Here is a 19,221-nt window from a genome sequence, read left to right on the forward strand (position 1 = left end):
AGAGCTGCAAAGATTAATAAATTAATCGATTAGTTGTCAACTCTTCAATTAATGACCAACTGTTTTGGTAATCGCTTTGAGTATTTTTTTTTAACAAAAGAAAAGTTTAAATTCTCTGATTCCAGCTTTTTAAATGTGAATATATATGTTTTGGTTTCTTTAACGTTATTCCTTTTAATACAGTAAACGGAATATATTTGAGTTGTGGACAACTCAAATATATTTATTCAAGATATTTGAGGACCTTGGTCTTTGGGAAACAGATTTTCTGAAATTTATAGATCAAACAACTAATCGAGTAAATTATCGACAGATTAATCAACAATGAAAATAATCGTTACAGCCCTAGATGAAACAAAAGGTTGTTAGCATAACCGCCTCAAGCTTTTAACGTTACCATGATTAGCCAAGCTCATCATCTAACTCATTCAATCATTTCCTTTTGTGTTTTACTTTACAAATCAACAGCCATATCTTGAATAGGCTTTTTGTTTGTACATTCAAATGAACTAAATCCATAATGTATGGTAACCTTGGTTTTGAAAATGTAGACAGCCCCAATCTTGGCTTGTCTAATTTTTGGTAACTCGTCATTAAGCCATTTCATTTGTTTCCTAGCTCACTTCCTCCCTTGAGAGTGGAGATGTGTTGGTTTCACAGATATGCTTTCCTGTTTATTAGTATTTGTGTTACTGACAAAGAGGGTTGGCACTTTACAAAGCCTCCGCTAACAAGACTGAATTGTCTTGGTTAAAAAAAAAAAGCACTTGATGTTTGTAAGATTTTTTTTTTTTAGAGTGACAGGAATGTGAGTTCAACTTATTTTCATGGCACCATGGCAGTGACCATTGACCGCTTCTCAGGTAGGTAGGTATCGGGAAGGAAAATTGGTATTGGAACATCGTTACTGTTCTCTACTGGTTGTTTGTACTGGTTTGCCCTAAAAGTTGGAGCTACAGTACCTTATTTTAGACTCACTTTGAAGTCCCACTCAAAGGCACACACCTACATTGTAAATATAGAATAGCATTGCATTTGCTGCCATAGCAGAGAGCCCTCTGTTGATTTGTCTCAAACCTAAATGAGTGTGTGTGAAAATCAACTTCAGATATTGCAAAACATGGAGGGGGATTGTTGCTCACCCAAGTTCTATGCGAATGTGGTTATTCATCCTATAAAGCACTTTGATTTATTACTTTGTCTGGCAAAGTCAAATAAACCCCTGTTAAAGCTGCTTCAATCTTGCCCTAGATAGTTGTTTTATTGGACGTCAAATAAAACAAATGAGCTGTGATTAAGGTGGCATAATGATCCTGTCTTTCTGAGAAAAAGACAAGAATGTAGGTCAGGGCCCTGATAGAACATTTAAATTTGTCTTTGAAGTAGTAAAAAAACAACAACAACATACTCAAATTGTGCATGGTCTCTTTACAAGGGCCTTTTGTTGTGGCCTCATAATGCTAAATCCTGTACACTTTATAATCATAACATATTATGTTCCATATGCATGAACTGTAAAGCCCACTGTGTTCAGATTATCCAGCATATTGTAACTGCTCTCTGTTTGTAAACCCATCACTTCGGTGCTTTGTTATTCCAGTCGTTGAGAAGCTTGTCCATTTTGCCTCTGGTATATTTCAAGCCTGTGTGAACACAAGCAGAGGGCCCCGGCCAGGCTACCGTAGACGGTGTTCCGTGTGTATCCGTGTGGGTGCTGTGTACAGGAATTCTTTGTCGGGCCAGGAATGCACAGCCTGGCTGTGAAATCCACCGCATGGTTGTGACTCATTGTTCTCTGCCGGGTTTCCATCCAACCAGTTTGCCATATTCAAAGAAAAAAGAAAAAACACCCTTTTCTGCTCCAGGTTGTTCAAACAAATAGACAAACAGTCATGACATGCTGCAGCCGCCTGTTCATCTGAAACAGGGCAGTTAATAACGTCATACCAAACCTGGCTGAGTCAGCTATTTATTTCACATGGGTGTTGCTCTCAAAGAGTCACACCATGGTGAATACATTATGACTGCAGGCACACAGTGGACTGCGACATATTGAAATATCATTCAAACAGCATTAGATAACTGTCCTGCATCCACAAAACAGAAGTAAACACAGTGCTGTGTGTGTGTGTGTGTGTGTGTGTGTGTGTGTGTGTGTGTGTGTGTGTGTGTGTGTGTGTGTGTGTGTGTGTGTGTGTGTGTGTGTTGTTCTGCTTTGTCATGTGAAGTATCCCTCCAGGCTCTGAGTGTCTGGTGATTACTGGCAGAGGGCCAGTCAGTCCCATAGCCAGCAGTGGGACATGTATGAAGCAGGTTAGCTGGGTTGTTTTCACCGGGGCCACATGTGCAGATGATACAGTGACTATGAGGTTTAAACCGTCTACTTAGTTAGTGAAATACATTGTTCATCTGAAGTTTAAATATGAAAACTGTGGTGTGAACAACTGTAGAATTGAAATTAATGGAAACTTTATTGTCCACCGCAACTGTTTGTTGATCGTGTTTCATAATCATGACCAAAACATAAAAACTGTGTTAGTCATTTTCTATCTCAGTGTAGCTCTCTAGTATATCTGTGGTTCCTGACTGTTTGTCTCTCTCAGTTCTTTTTCCTTTCTCTTTAAAGGGGCACTATAGAGAGCCCAAGTCCCGTCCTTCTACTTCCGGCCAATGGGACCTATCTTTCGAAAAAGTATGAACTAGAGTCAATGGAGAGATAATAATAATTTTTTGATCCCGTTTGAATTGAGCTATGGATTATTTTTCAACCGAAGAAAGTATCAGTTTATTGTTAAACTGTTGAAGTATAAGACTGTGAAAATACGTAATTAGAAAGACTACAAACTTCATGGATGACGTCTCGCTGAAGCTACGATGTCTCTGTGTATCGTACCGGGGATGTAACGTGACTCTAATGAGCAGAGGATCTCGCTTGTTCTTTTGCTTATCTGCTGATAACACTTCACTGGATAAAACACAGCAGTTAAGATACGTTACATGTGTTGTTTAACAGAGCTAAGCTAGCTAGCGAGCAAGCCGATCATCAAGCTAGGTGAGGTAGATTGTGTGAGACGGGAGATGTAGTCCACTGAGCGGTTTCACACAAAACTAAGTGGTACTACGACTTGGTGGTACCTACGGCTAACTGAGACTTTCTTCGGTTGAAAAATTATCTTTTAAATTGACAAACATCATATTTGTAATCCATGGCTCGATTCAAACGGGATCAAAAAATAATTTGCCTCTCCCCGTTCACTACCATTCATATTTTTTTCCGAGTTTAGGTCCCATGAGGTCCACCGGAAGGGGCGGGACTTCAGCTCTCTGTGCAGTTTTGGCAATTTCTTTGCTTTTTTTAAATTTATTTATTTATTTTTGCTTGCAGGTTTCTCTATAGAGCTCCACCTACAGCTTTGGAATAGATATTTAGCAACGCTCTCGTAAAAACTCGTTGGCGACTCTTCCCCCCTCCCATCTTCTCCCTCTGGTCATGTGCATTTGTTTTCAAAGAAGCCGGCGAACGCACCGCGCCATGTCCACTCATTGAGGTTTTTCTCGAGATATTACCCTTCTCTCCCGGGTCCGTAACCTTATTCTTTTTTCCTACAATGGCCTTAGAACGCTGTCGGAGGGGAAGCAACTTGCTTTTGCCAACATCAAGCTGACAAGAAACTCTGTGGCAGATAAAGTTTCTGATCAAAGATACTTACAAGTGCAACAGCAAGAACGCCAGGTCAGCATCGGATTTGCAGGCTTCTGTTTGTCTCCGTTCTTACCAGCTCCGATGTTTACTTCTGTCTGACTCCTAGTCTGCCGTTTCCTCTTCCTCTGTTCCTCCGACAAAGCTTTCCTAGCTTTCTGCTTCTTTTTTGCCGGCTCATCCATCGTTACCTTGTTCTTATAGCTGGCCGGTACCTGGATGGGGACGTGTAGCGGCGTGTATGTGTGCAGTGCCGTGAAGCGATTTGTTACATCGCGAGACGTGATATCACGCAATACTTCCTGACTCTGAGACCGGCATCTCGCCGGCCCAAAGTAGCAATTCAACCCGAAAAAAGTCATATAACCATTCCAATGACTCCGAAGCTGTTCAGTTAAGGTAAATTAAGCTTAAAAAACTGCATAGTTCCCCTTTAACATCTCTGTCTTCTCTTCTCGTATTTTCTTGACACTGGGGAAGTCTTACAAAATCAAGAAGTGAGACCTCTGTGTTTTTATGAAATTATACAATGATGCAGTATTCAACATGCCATCTGGGGAAATGATGGCAAGCACAGACCCGTGCTGCAATTTTTTTTTTTTTTTAATAGATGTTTGTGTCTCCTTTTTAAAATGTTTTATTTGCTGAGGAGCCCCTTGATTTTGCAATCTCACAATTTGTGAGTGCTTGCAGTTTTGTCTGATACTGCGATCCCTTCCTGTATGGTGGAGTAACATAAAACAAAAAAACCACTGCAGTTACTGTGCTTCTGTGCTCTCCATGGAGATCAGTTTATTGAGTTAATTAAACAACAAGTTAGGCCATAAAAACATGTGCAGTTTCCATCATCTCTACTTGGGAACTCTATCATTTTCTGTGACACCAGTCTGTCAGTTCACATTTGGCAGATTTGACCTCTTCCTGTGCCGGTTTGTGTTGTGCACCAGAACAGCAAAAAACAAAAAAGGCACTGTGCCTTATCTTCATAACTATAAGGTCATGGTCACGGTGATGTTCAACAGAAACTATGCTGTGTGTGTAGTGACTGCACTGCTGTGAATAGGCCTGGGATCTGTGAAATTGGATGGCTGGCTGTGTTTGAAGTGCTGCTGTGTCAGCACCTGGCATCTTTTAATTGTCCTTTTTGTTGCATGTAATTATGACGTGAATGGGATCTCTGCGACTCGAAATATACTGTGGAACAGAACCTCTTTCATATCTCAGTCATGTGGTGACCTCGAGTGGCTAACTAAACACTGACAGACCACTTCTTCACAGCAAGCATGAAAAGGAGGGGTGTTGTCCGTTGGTTTTGGCTCGTCTGTCTTTTTCAGCTCCAGACGATCAGTCGACAGACACTCAGTTCTGTTAAGCAGCTGACTGTGTGCCTTCTTTTTTTTCTTTTCTTTTTTTCTCCGCGGGGGGGATTGCTTCATCATTTGTACCAGCTCCATGTTAGCCTTGCAGTAGCAGTGGAGGGGAGGGTACAAGCAAGAGGACCCAGCCCGGCTGCAGAGGGCTTGGCCGAGCCTGGCTGAGCTGCCGGAGTCATGTTTCCCCCCCCTCTGGCTGTGTCACGGAGAAATGAGAGCAGGGCTGAGGAAAGAAGAGGGAATACAGAAACTGCCAGATCAAGAGCAGACAGAGCCTTTCCTTCTAGTGGTGCCCCTTTTTGAAAGGAGAGCCTGCTGTGAATAGAGGTGAGCGTGAGGCCCCAGTAGACCTTTATAACCGTCCCCCTGAAGCCCTGACCATGTGTTCTTTTTTCTCTGGATGGGGCCACCAGTGTGCTAATCATACCTGTGAAACGTAGCTTTACAGGCTATTTGATTGAAGTTAAAAAAGGTGTCGCGACCACCTAAGAATCAGTTTGTAACATAACTTCAGCGTTTGACCCTTTTCCTTCTCCTCACCGTCCTCCTCCTGAGTTAAGTTAATGAGGCAGGGGCCTGCTGGGTACGAACATGAAAATCTCTGGGACCTCTGTGTGTGTGTTAGCGTATGGAATTTGCTCTACTCAAGGACCTTTTTTTTTTTTCTCATTCAGTGCGAGTGTTGGGTGGGTGTGTGAGGATAAGGTCTGTAGAGAAGGCAAAGAGGTGCTCAGGGAGAACAGAATGATTTGTTCTGTTCAGGGTCTTTGCATTGACCTGGTTTACTTTGCCTTGCTGTCACTTTCCACAGCAGCTTTTTTAGCCCACAATCCAAGAAAGATGTTTTTTGCGGGAAGACGAAATTGATCTTGCATTGTCTTCTCAGTAACGAGCCTTTCGTGAGGGTTTTTTTTACGTGGTTGGCGGGAAATTGGCTGCTCTTCAAATGAGCTGTTCAGGGTTACTCACTTTTTGACCATGGATGCTGTTAATTCTGTGCTCAATCCAATTATGAAATTATGAGGCATGACATGCAAGTCAGCTGTAGCATGTTTCAGCAAGTGTACTGAGGCTAGCACTTACAGTAGTGATGGGCAGAGGTCTTCTCTGAGCTGGTATCTGAAGCAAAAGGTTCTTCCCAGTAGGGGAGACGCACTGAGATGGGAGAGAGCCGGTGTTGTACAGTAAAGGCTCATATTTGAGTAGGGTTGCAAAATTCCATGAATTTTCAAAGTTGTAAACTTTCCATGGGAATAAATGGGAATTAATGGGAATAAACTGGATATTTTTAATATTGCTTGTTAGAATACTGTTAGTCTATAACAGGGAACTTAAATGTAGTTGGGAAAAAAAAAACACATCTTGCAGCAAAATCTTGGTTAAAACAATCTGATTTAATGCAACTTCAGTTGAATGTCCTCCCTATATTCGTCAATGACATGCACACACGCAGTAATCAGCATAGGCTACTACATACTTGCCAAGATTTAGTTTATAAAAAATGTCTGCCTCTTTGTAACCCTATATGTGAGTATATAATAAGGATGTGAATCGATCTAGTCAATACATGAGTTGATCCCTACTAACTCAAAAGAGAAAGGTGATATTGGCCTTCTAAGACCCAGCTGTATTGCTCTTTTTCCTCCTCCTTGTGTTTCTTGTCTTCTGTCTGCGTGGTGCTGATGAGATAGGAGACAGATGAGCCAAGCAAGCAGCCTGTCTGTGTTTAGGCCAGCTGTGTGTCCACTTGTGTTTTGTGGCATTGTGTTACAAGGGATATGGTTTTAAAGCCTCCTGGTAAGCTGCATTGTGAAATCATGCTCTTACCTTCTCAAAGGGATCAGTGCTCATGCTTATCCTTAATGCATATCGCCACCTTTCTGATGTACTTGTAGCTTGCATTCAGACTCGCAGGATTGTGATTAGGACTGCACAATGTATCGTTTTTTTTTTTTTTTTTTTCAATCCTCATCGCGAAATCAACTGCCGCAATAAACGCATCAGGAAAGGATGCGGCATATCGCGAAAGACACTGAGATTTTTTTGTTAGTTGAAAGAAAATATCAGTAGAAAACAGCACTTTCAAATGTAACTCATTATTTTTTTAGTGGTGCCTATTCAATTTTTTCAATAGTTAAGTTATTTTATTGGTTTACATATATACAAATAATACAGATTAATATACACATAATCAATAATAGACATTCAGAGGGGCTTAATCTGGGCACTGTCCAATGCATAATCCAATTAAAATGGAAAAATAAACTAAAATACTGAAAAGAAAAGTGTTGGAAATTATTTCCTTTCATTTGTTTTAAATTCAACAAGCAAAACAATTTGTATTTTTGCAGAATATTGAAAGCAGCAGAACGAAGTACATTTTAATATCTATTTATCGCTAGTAATATCGTTATTGCGATATTCAACGTTATCCATATTGCATATTTTCCTCATTGTGTGGAGCCCTAATTGTGATGAATGAAGCTATTTATCGGGAAGTGTCGATGCATAGGCCTCAAAGCAAAATGCTACAAAGTGGGATAACTTTTTTTAAATTGAAATATTTAAAGCTATAGTGCATAGTTTGTCTCCCCCATGAGGAATTCTAAGTAATGACAACACTGTCATTGCGTCCAGCAAGCCCCTCTTCCACGCAGTTACTTGTAGCCAAGGAGAACACGGAGGATTAAAAAAAACATGGTGGGCTCTTCAGACGAGGTAACTATCTTCGCTGCAGCTTCTGCGCACGAAAGTCGCCGGACTTCACCATTTTCTAAACATAGCCATACTGAGAAATACAGAGAGTTGTGTGGAGCTGATAGTCTTAATAAGTTTTGTATCAACTCATTTGGCAATGGCTTGAATGTAACGGATGTCTATTATTATAAAAAAAAAAGTTACGAACTAAAGCTTTAAAGGTCCCATGACATGGTGCTCTTTGGATGCTTTTATTTAGGCCTTAGTGGTCCCCTAATACTGTATCTGAAATTCAGCCTTGGTGCAGAATTACAGCCACTAGAGCCAGTCCCACAATGAGCTTTCCTTAGTATGTGCCATTTCTGGGTCTGTAGCTATTGAGGGGGAGAGAGGGGGGGCGAGGTGGAGAGTGGGGGTGTGGCCTTGACCAACTGCCACTCTTCTCGTTTGAAAGCCATGATGTCTCTCTCTCTCTCATGGGTGGGCCAAATTCTCTGGGTGGGCAAAGCAGAGAAAGGGGAGGTAACCTTGCTCCTTATGACCTCATAAGGAGAAGATTCCAGATCGGCCCATCTGAGCTTTCATTTTCTCAAAGGCAGAGCAGGATACCCAGGGCTCGGTTTACACCTATCGCTATTTCTAGCCACTGGGGGACCATAGGGAGGCTGGGGGAACGCATATTAATGTTAAAAAACCTCTTAAAGTGAAATTTTCATACCATGGGACCTTTTTTTTAAGGGCATGTAATGAAAGCAGCAATGCTGAGTAATTGGTACCATTTCCCTGTTTGTCACCACAGAGCTGGTTGCTCTGGTTTACTTTTCATAACTGGACAAAGAGTGTTTTTTTTTTCTTTCTTTGATGTCTGATGGATTTTTTTTGATATCATAAGTTAAATGACAACTCAATGGATAGAGTAGATGTTATGGATAGTTATTTGCCAAAGGAATTCAATTTGAAGAAGGAAAAAAAACAAAAACATAACAATGCCAGAAAAATAAAGTCTGTCTGGGGTTTTCAGAAGTCAAGCTGCTGAAGAGCGTTTTATTCACATTGTTTTGTTGGAAAATCAAACCTGGGAGACAAACAAACATAAACCACTTTACCCACTGGGAGTGTTGGCACAGCATTACGTTCAGCCGAATGCCCTCTAGTTCGCTTTTACACCATTTACATTCCATTTTGAATAGGACCACAGTCCATGTCCAACTGACTGTGGGCAGATGTGGAGGCAGGGAGGTTTCCCAAATATAATAGATTAAATTATCTTTGCCTACTTTTCAGCCAATGGACAGATATTATCTTGATGCTGATATTGTTTTGGACAAATCAAGCTCTCCCTGTTGTTCCCTGGCCCTCTTCTTCCTCCTCTTCCCCCCCCCCCCCCCCTGGCTGGCTGCTGTTGGTTGCACTGTTGCCAGCCTGTAATGTGTACAATGCTGGCCTGAACCCTGCACTCTGAAGGGCCGCCAATTTTCTAGCAGGGTCAGTCAGACCCGGGGATTTAAATTTTTTCCCCTACAAGCAGCATTCTCTCAGGACTGTGTCAGTGTTTCCTCTCTGCTCTGGTTTTTATATGGTGAGAGCAGGTTTATTCTGCAAATCAGGATCACTCAAGACACCAAATACAACAAATGTGGCTCTTGTATGGAAAGTCAGGTCACTGATACACTTTAAAGGCAACAGACACTGAAATACAGCTCTAATGGACCTATTCTGTGACCGTTACCAGGTCACACTTATATAGCGTTTTGGTCTGAGCGTTGATATGTTCCTGCTACAGCCAGCCTGGTTTAAATGCTACATTGCACGCAAAGAGGGATAAGACCTTAATGTTAAGCACGAGTATTATATAAAGCACAACCCCTTTTTATTCCAAGTAAAATCCCCCCTGCCTCCTCCCACCACCACTCCAACACCTCCCTGCTCCCATACACCTGATCCCCCTGCCTCCCGCTTGTCTGCTCACTGTGGCGAGGACCAGCTGACCATGCCGAATCAGCACATGTGAGCAAGTGTGTGTATATGTATATGACTGTGGGGGGGAGGGGGAAGAATCAGTAGAAGGTTTCATGCTGTGAGTGACGTGCGTGTGTGTAATCGGTATAGTCAGTGTGTCTCCCACCGTCCCACCCATGGCACGCCTAATGGAACGGGAGAAGGGGTCCACGCATAGTAGCATTTATACAGTGTGGTTGTGGGTGTGGTTTCAGTGCATATAATAGCAGAACATGGGTGTGAGTAGTGGATTGTCTTTGGTTGCAGTGACAGCTGGAGAGGACAAACCCCCACAATGTCTTTATACCAGCACCAGCAGCCCCCCCTCACCCATCGGTGTTTCTTTAAGCTCAACACACTCAGCAGCTGAATGCACTCCCTCCCTCCCTCCCTCCCTCCCTCCTTCCACACCGTATTACATTACACTGTCATTCGTTCCTCCATGCTCAGCCACCTTTGTGACTCTACAGCTACTATTTATAAGTTTCTTTCAATCACATATTGATGCTGATCAGCATAATTGTGGAGATCTTCATTCAGCAGCTGCGTGCGTGCATGCGTGTTTCAGTTTCCCCTGGGTGACGGCGGCCATGAACAAAGTAGTTTTTAGCAAAGGTACATGTGAATCCAATACACACTATAGGTATTCTATAGTTATTGTTGCTCTTTTGACCTAAGCGGTGGAAGTGGTTCTCCCAAACAGCAATAGTTCGGAGCAAAGTAGTCATGACTTGTCTGTTGGCAAAGGGAGACGTGTAGATAAACAGCCTGCCTTTCGCAATGCTAATATGTGTCTTCTCTCGCCCTCAGGCTCGGATCAAGTTCCCCGTCGACTACCCGTACTCTCCACCTGCTTTCCGATTCCTCACCAAAATGTGGCATCCCAACATTTATGAGGTAATTGTGACCAGTATAAACAAGAAATCGACCGATATTGGTTTTTCAAGGCCTATACCGATACTGACTATTAGTAGTTAATCAAATCGATAACAGATATTTGGAGCCGATATGCATTTACAGTGAAAATGAAAGTCTTTAAGTCAAATGTAGGATTTTGGAATGTTACAAACTCCAACATAAACCTTTTGTTTAGATGCTTTAAGCAATTATTTAATAAATGAGAAACTTTCAACATAATACACAGTAAAAGATAGTGTTGTGGGACATTAAGTCGGACTCAGTGGTGAGTGAAACCGAATCAGATCTGTAGCGGAGCCAAAGTAGGGCACTTTTTAATGAATTAACTTGATCGGTTATTAGGCAAATAAAACGCCCATACAGATAATCTGCAAACGGCCAAGTGTAAATGCTTGGGCAGAACATCCAGGAGCTTCTCATAGCCTCTGTTAATACACCTGTGAGCTAGTGTCATATTTGTAGGGTACATACGAGTATAAGATGACACTAGATCCTGGTAAAACAAACAAAAAATTAGGATTTTTTAAATGTTTATTTTAGACAAACTGTAGAAGAGTGTCCAGTCCCATTTTATCTCATTTGTAACTGTATCTGAGTAACTATTGTCTGAACGTGTTGGTGTATTCTCTTGTGTCCCTAGAACGGTGATGTATGCATCTCTATCCTGCACCCACCGGTGGACGACCCACAGAGCGGAGAGTTGCCTTCAGAGAGGTGGAACCCCACACAGAACGTCAGGTACACTACATAATGTTCTCAATTCCGTCCTAGTTTATATTGTGAAGAACAACATGAACGAAAATGACAAGCAGGTTTACGGTTTGTCCAGTGGCGCAGTGCAGTAGGCAAGACTTATAAAACTAACTTTCTGTCATATTTGCTGAAACTGACCCGATGTTCCAGTAGAACTACACGAAGGAGGTCATTTAAAAAAAAAATCTGCCTCCTCTGGCACCACCTACAGCCTGTAGTGCGATTTGCAAAAATCCACAGCTGTTGTTGTAGTGTTGTCCTCACGTTGTGGCTTTTATTGTCGCAGCGGTGTTTTAATGTTGTGGGTTTTGATGTTGTTGTTGTTGTGGTGGTGTTTTATTGTTGTGAAATCTTATGTTAGTGTTTTTATGCTTCAGTGTTAGGTTTCCCTTCTGACAGAGATGTTATTCTCGGTTTCCTGCTCAGGGACTACAATTAAGAAAATAGCTTATAGCTAACTCTGATACTGCTGAGGAGCTGTGCCTTGTCCCTGTCAAATAAACAAATAATGGCATGTTAATAAATGAATTAATTAGGATTGCAGACATGGATTTCCAGGAGCTTTGCACCTTAATGCCATGTCAAATAACTACCCTCCTTCTACTGTCCACGTTTCCCCCATCGTCTCCTCGTCCACCAATCAATACAGGCTAAAGGTTTCAGGTATAATGCAAGTGTTTGTGCAGCTTGTATCCCATTTCTTACAAATTGCTGGAAGTAAGCATTACTGGACTTTACACTCCAGATCCAGCTAAGTTTTTAGATAGATTTTTCTACCTAGCAGGATTAAGATGTGATATGACCGTTCAACTTGCGAAAACTTTCCGTAGTTTCCTTCTTTATTATCAAATGCTAATATAGCTAATAGCATTAACTGTTTTAAAATATCTTCCTCCAGATCTGTTTTAAAAATACTGATGTGAGGGTTATAACTGACAAACCTGCCAGTCGCAGTTATGTATTTCAAATGATGCAGTACCTAGGTGCAGCGATGCTATTTTTATAGATTTTGGTGATGATATTGGGTAGGACAGTTGTTTGAGATCTTCTCTCAACTGCTAACCAACTTCATGCATTGTAAATGCAGGAAACTTTCAAACATGAAGTATAATTAATTAGGGTTGGGTACTGAAATCTGGCACCAATATGGCACCGGTTCCTAAACGGCCGGTATCTATCATAAAAAATGACAACGCAGATTTCGGTGCCTCATTTTGGTGCCACTTCAATGCCTGCGCGACTCTCTGGTGCTCCAAAACGGACGTTGGAGGCAACAGAAGCATCACTGCACATGATATTAGTTAACACTTAGGGCCCTATCTTGCACTCGGCGCAATTGCCTTTGTACACAGACGCATGTATCATTCCTATTTTGCACCCGACACACAGCGGACTTTTCTCTCCACAGACGCACTTCAGTAAATTAGGGAATGTATTTGCGCTCCTGGGGGCGGTTCAGCGAAAAGAGGAGGCGTGTTCCGGCGCAAACGTTACTTTGTGCTATTCTGCAGTTTCAGAAAACAATTCCGCCATTGACCAGGAAAAACCTGGTCTAAAGTCAGTAGCGCGTTATTCAGATGCTATTTTAGGGGCGCGTGCTTGGCCATAATGTAGCGTGTGCACAACGCGCATACACTTCTCTCATCTAAATGGATGCAGCAGTTCCCATTTTTGCAAACCATACATAATTACAAAGGACAATATTACTGAAAATGCGCTTCAGGTGTTTGGAAAGGTCAGGAGGCTACAGTACAGTCCTCAAAAAGTCGCAGCATTCTTTGTGGCTTGTTGTGTTTTACACAACATTTCCATGAATCATCGATGTGTTGATGACATAAATGAGGAAATATTAGAGGACTTAAGGAGACGTGATGTTGAACTACGGCGGGATCTGGTCCGGGAGTAATGCGCGATGCGCTCCTGATGGAGCGGGTGGACGGAGATGGAGTGGGGGGAAGAGGAAGGGGCACAACAGGTGCAGGTGGTGCGTTTGGAGGCCCACGCTCCATGGCTGCAGCAATCCTCTCCAGACTTGAGGAGATGCGCCCGAGGCCGCGCAATAAATCGCCCGCTTCGGCCAAGACGGGCATTTATTACTTTGCCGCATCTCGCACCGGCAGCTCCGCTAGCGTGCGCCAGGCAAATCCGCGTCATAATAGCAATCCGCCATGGAACAAGCGCCTGCTCTTAAAGGGAATGTGAGATGACGCTCTGATTGGTTTATTGCACGTTACGCCCAAACCACACCTAGCTACTTCAGACCAACCCATTTTAGATTTGCGTCGGGCGCAAGAGTCATTTATCCCGCCGGTAAAATAGCAACAGCGCCCAAGATCCGCCCACAAAGCTACTTGCGTTTTGCGTTTCATACTTGCGTTTCAGATCGTTAAAATAGGGCCCTCAGTCTCGTTTTGCCAGACCTTCCTCCACAGCGCTGCGGAAGGAGGTCTGGCTAGTCCACCCAACATTCCAGGATAGGAGAATAACATGCTCTGATTTATTGGCATTTCTTTAAACCAATCACAATCTTTATGGGAAGCGCTAAGCGCCAGACGCAATAACTGTGCCTCTGCAAAATAGCCTCGGAAAGGAACTTGTTTTGGTGGAACATGTGCATGTAGGGAAGCAAGCTCTGGAATGAGAAAAAAATGGCTTTAAGAGTGTGTGATGAGGACTATAATAATAATAATAATAATAATAATAATAATAATAATAATAATAATAATAAAGATAAATATAATTTGATTGTCGGTTCTATCTCGGAGGATGTTTCCTGAATTGACAACACAAAGAAAGCGGAAGGTGAGGGACATCCGGCCGAAAATGAGGGACATCCAGCGAAACCGGAACAATGCCGTAAATGAAACGTCGTTGATATAGACTAGTTAACACTACACTTGGCAGCAGGTAATGTCAGCCCAACGTTAGCTAGTAGCTGGCTTAAACACGGTCAAAATGCTAAAAGCTAAACAGTGCAGGCTTTATTTATTCAGCACCTGCAGGGGGTACGGACACAAACTTTCATCGCTGGATTTAACGGTGTCCACAGTAATGGGCCCTGTGTAGCCTCTGAGCTGATGAGGGCCCACTACACCGGTCTCAGACTGCTGATAAGATTTGGAAATACATTGTTGTCGGTCGGCTCTATTGTTGTTGCTGAAAGCCAGTCTGAAATGAACTTCAATGATCACAAAAACAAAGTCCGTCCCACATTTTGTTTCACAAGTTGATTGAGCTGAGTCAAAGTAAAGTAGAAATAATAATAATAATAATAATAATGTCAGTATCTCTAATGAACGGCGGCTCTTGGAGCTAAATTCAACAGATGACGGCAGAGACAAACTGATGTTCTGATGTTTAGCGGGCTGGTTGTCTGACCCTAACCTTCATCTCTCCCCCCTCTCGTTCTCTCTTTGTCCATGTGTCCTTTCTTTCTTTCATTCTTTTCCATCTCTGTTCTCAATGTCTCTCGTCTCGTCTTACCTCCATCTTGCCTTCCCCCACCCTGTGTCCCTCTGTCTCCCCTGTCCTCCTCCTGTATTGCTTTCCTGTATTTTAATCTCGCTCCACTCTCTGACGTCTCTCTCAGGACCATCCTGCTCAGCGTGATCTCTTTGCTGAACGAGCCCAACACTTTCTCCCCGGCCAACGTGGACGCATCCGTCATGTACCGCAAGTGGAGGGACAGCAAGGGCAAGGACCGAGAATACATCGAGATCATCAGGTACCAAGAGGAGAAACAACTGCACACACACCGCACCTTTCACACTTGAAATGGGAGCTCGTCAGTGTAGCAGGTACACAGAGCAGCGGCACTGAAGGCCTCATCTGCTTCTTTTTTGTTTGTTTGTTTTTCTCTTCTGTCTTTCCTCCTCGCAGGAAGCAGGTGGTGGCTACCAAAGCTGAAGCGGAGCGGGACGGCGTCAAGGTTCCCATCACCTTGGACGAGTACTGTGTCCGCACCCAAGTGCCGCCCACAGACGACGGCTCCAACCTCTTGTACGATGACTACTACGACGACGAGGAACTGGAGGAAGACGACGAGGACGACAACGAGGACTGTTGCTATGACGACGATGACTCAGGCACCGAGGACTCCTGACCATGCCCTTCCCGCGATGTCTCCCTCTCGTCCCTGACCGGTCCCCGGCCTCACCCCCTCGCCACACAGACACACACACACACACACACACACACCTCCCTTTCTTGTCATGGACTGAACTTTGACTCCCTGCCCCCTCTTCCTCCTGAATCAACCCCTCATCCTCCTCACTTAGCACAGCCCCCGTCCACCTTCTGTCACATGTGCAGTCACAATATGCACACTAAAACCTGATGCATCGAAGAGAAGAAAGCTACACAGTTGGTTTTGTTTCTTACATGTTTCTCTTTTTTTTTCTTTTTTTTTTTTTTCTTTTCTTTTTTTCATTTGTTGTCTGAGTAGAGGTTACACACGATGCACACACACATTAGCACAGCTTAGGGATAGTAGTACTTCCTCGTCTGCTTCCGTTTGTCTGCACTGATAACTAATAGCTGGTTGAAAAGATCTCCAAGATCTGTTCCTTCCTTTGGCTTTGAGTGGAACAAAGTGTGTCTGATGGCCAAGTTTCTTGTAGAAAATTTGGCGGAGGAACGGTCGCGCCTTTTTCTGACATCATCAGCAGGGTGGAATGTAACGTCACAGGTCAGATCAGAGTAAAACAAGCAGGGAGCATTTGCAAAGTAGGCTAATTTCGTGTGTGTGTGTGTGTGTGTGTGTGTGTGTGTGTGTGTGTGTGTGTGTGTGTGTGTGTGTGTGTGTGTGTGTGTGTGTGTGTGTGTGTGTGTGTGTGTTGTGTGTGTGTGTGTGTGTGTGTGTGTGTGTGTGTGTGTGTGTGTGTGTGTGTGTGTGTGTGTTGAAAAGTCACTTCTGTCTGTGAGCCATGTGTGTGACTTCTGGTTTAGCGGGCTGTTTGAAGCCCTGCCATGCTTCACCTCTGACCTTTCTTGAGCCCCAAGGCTTGTGCTGCACCAAACAGGCAAGTTATCCGTTTAAAAAAAAAAAAGAAGCTGTTCACACTCCCTTGTGCCTTCCCTCCACTCCCTGATATCACAGATCTCAATGACTTGACTGAATGAGCCTGCCTCGGTCAAAGCAGCCAGACATACAAAGGTGGCCGAGGGAGATATTCAAGCTCACAAGGTCTCAGGTGGGGATGCTGTGCAAACGGCCCCCCCACCTGAAGGAAAAAAAACGTATTCATCGCAGCACCTGTCAGATTTGTCCATGGCGTGAGTGAGAAAGGTGTAAGAACCAACAGCTGAACTGGAAGACTGTAGAATGTAGATCAGAATCCCACAATCGTCCTCTTGACTGCCACGCGGCCTTCAACATATAAGCACGTGCTACTAGTGGCCTGGATGCATTAAGAAACAGCTAGCTGAGCCTGCTGCTGCTCCTAAAAATCCAATGTACTGTATTTAAAAAAACAACCTATGCAGTCAGCGCTTGAACCTACTTAATATGCAGTGCTTTAAACGTGGCAGTAAAGCTGAGCCTTTTCAACAGTCTGACCTGAACTCCAGCTCGACTTTTCCAACCTGTAAGGGCTTTGGACTGACTGCGTCCTTGGTTAGAGATGGACCCGTGTAGTTGTATCTGTCTTTTATGTTTTTGTCGGTGGTTTGTTATTCTAATTTAGAGTAGCACAAGTCTCCAGAGCGAGCGTGAGATTGTACATCAGCCTTCACCAGAGCTCGCCCCCTAGTGGCGGCTCTGTGTACTGGCTTTGTTTTGGTCCCCCCTCCCTCTGAAATGCTTGACTGGGCCGCAGCCATCTTGACTCACCTTAATCAATGAACCCTGTTACCTCCGATGAGATCAGGTAGCAGTGTGAGTGATTCAGAAGAATGAAAATGGCCTGATGAACATGCAGACTGACGGGGGGGGGATTTGTTTTCAGTCTACGCTGTCAGACGGCCCATTTCGTTTCTTCTCTCCTAACTGCAAGGAGTGCTCTGTTGCACACTTAAGGACCCATCCAACAGTATTTCCGATGAAATTCCCAACCATGTTTCCGTTGTGTGTGCCGACCGTTTATAAGATGTTCTGAGAAGTGTGGAGAAGAAGCAGGAATGGGGATAGGGTTGATCTTTGAGCATGAACAGGAGAATGTTGTTCTTCACTAGCATGCTGTTATGATGTGTTTGTGGTTTTAGATCTGCTATAAGGGTCGGGGGGGGAGGGGGGCGTTGTGTCCTGAGACAAAGGTCTTCTACTCAATTTTATCTAAACTGTTGCATTATGAATGGGCTGAGGGTTGTCTGGTTTTTTTTGTTGTTTTTTTTGGGCGGGCTTCTTTTACTGTTTTGATGTAATCTTTTATTTCCAAATTGTGGTGCGAGCTGCGATGTTTTCTGTCTTCTATGTATTAAGTGCTGCGAATATTGACCTGATTGTTAAAAACCCAGGATTGTTCATGGAAGGACACGACTAAATGTACCAACTTATTATACACGAATATCATAGCAGCAGAAAATTTGTGCAGAACCAAATTGACACAGCACACTACACAGTAATTGTTCCAGCCTTCTATCAAGCCCAGAATGCTCAGAAAGGAGTTCTCAATACTCAGTAATTGACTGATTTCCATCACACAACCTATGAATGATCCTTCTCCCCTCTGTTTTGAGGGTTTGGGGTGAATGGAATTTGAATTTTTTTTTTTTTTTTTTTTTGTCAAACTACTGTTACTTTTATCGTCTTTCCTCCCCACTCGTCCCCCAGTTCTCTGAGCTCTGATTGGTGGCAGCATCACTGAGGGTAAAACCCAGCATATAATTACAGAAAACTACAAGAACCTCAGGAAAAAAACAACTACCAACTAACAAACAAAACAAATCCTTTTCCAGCGGAGTGAATCTGACCCCGGGGAGTCTCACTTTTTGGCTTCAAGGGACTGTTTACAATCTCTACCTTGATATGCACATGTGGATATTTGACGATCACTTGATGTTTGTTTTTTTCTTGTTTATATTTCCTTTTTTTCTTATGGTTTGTAAATCTATTTAAAATCTGAAATAAAGATCTTTATTAGATATTGACTGTTTTTTTTTTTTTTTTTTTTTAATTGAGGTTTGGGGGTAAATGGTTGACTTCAGTTTTAAAAGTCTTATCGTCCCTTTTCTGTGTTCTCTTATAGACACTTAAAATGGGGTGAATGACTGAAACTCTGAGCTATCTCTGAGAGGTAAGACTTGTGTCCTTCCTTCTTTACTTTCACTTCAGGTTTAAAAAAAAATAAAGTGTACCCAATAGTCACATGGACTCCGAGGGTGGTGGAGACGTTAAAGGATTTCCATGTTTTCATCTATTTGAAGTGGGGAATTTTGGACATAACTTTTTTAAATGGACATGGTTTCTTTTTCCTTGTCTTGTGTTACCTTCTTCACTCTAAACATGTGAAGACATTTCTGCATGTTCTGTCCATTGCGAATCATCTCTCAGAGCCTCTCTGTGTCAACGTGGTAAACATATCTGCTGAACATCAACATGTTGGCATTGTCACTGTAAGCATGTTTGCCTTTTTAGTTTGTAGCAGCGCTGTGCCTTAGTGTAGCCTTAGTGTAGCCTCACAGCTGCTAGCATATCTGTAGACTCTTGTCAGATAAAGAACGGTGCTGATCTGTGAGGCATTACATGCAACTAGACTACACCGAGCAGCAGTAAGGGTGCTGAAATATGGACAAGGAGCAATTGTGATAAGCCTGTCTCTGTAGTCTGGTTATACTGTAGGGAGA

The 19,221-nt window shown here is 43.0% G+C and overlaps 1 protein-coding gene across 1 annotated transcript in view; it reads left to right on the forward strand.

Annotated features, from left to right (window-relative positions):
• The window catches only part of cdc34a (cell division cycle 34 homolog (S. cerevisiae) a), a 19,395-nt gene extending 876 nt beyond the window's left edge, over window positions 1-18,519 (forward strand). The window contains exons 2-5 of the mRNA XM_039810423.1: window positions 10,579-10,665; window positions 11,327-11,424; window positions 15,029-15,163; window positions 15,319-18,519. Of these exons, the coding sequence (XP_039666357.1) occupies window positions 10,579-10,665; window positions 11,327-11,424; window positions 15,029-15,163; window positions 15,319-15,541 (543 nt within the window). The 3' untranslated portion in view covers window positions 15,542-18,519. The remainder of the gene's footprint in view (window positions 1-10,578; window positions 10,666-11,326; window positions 11,425-15,028; window positions 15,164-15,318) is intronic.
• Window positions 18,520-19,221: the final 702 nt, after the last annotated feature.

The sequence above is a fragment of the Perca fluviatilis genome, chromosome 9 (assembly GCF_010015445.1).
Source record: "Perca fluviatilis chromosome 9, GENO_Pfluv_1.0, whole genome shotgun sequence".
Classification (NCBI taxonomy): domain Eukaryota; kingdom Metazoa; phylum Chordata; class Actinopteri; order Perciformes; family Percidae; genus Perca; species Perca fluviatilis.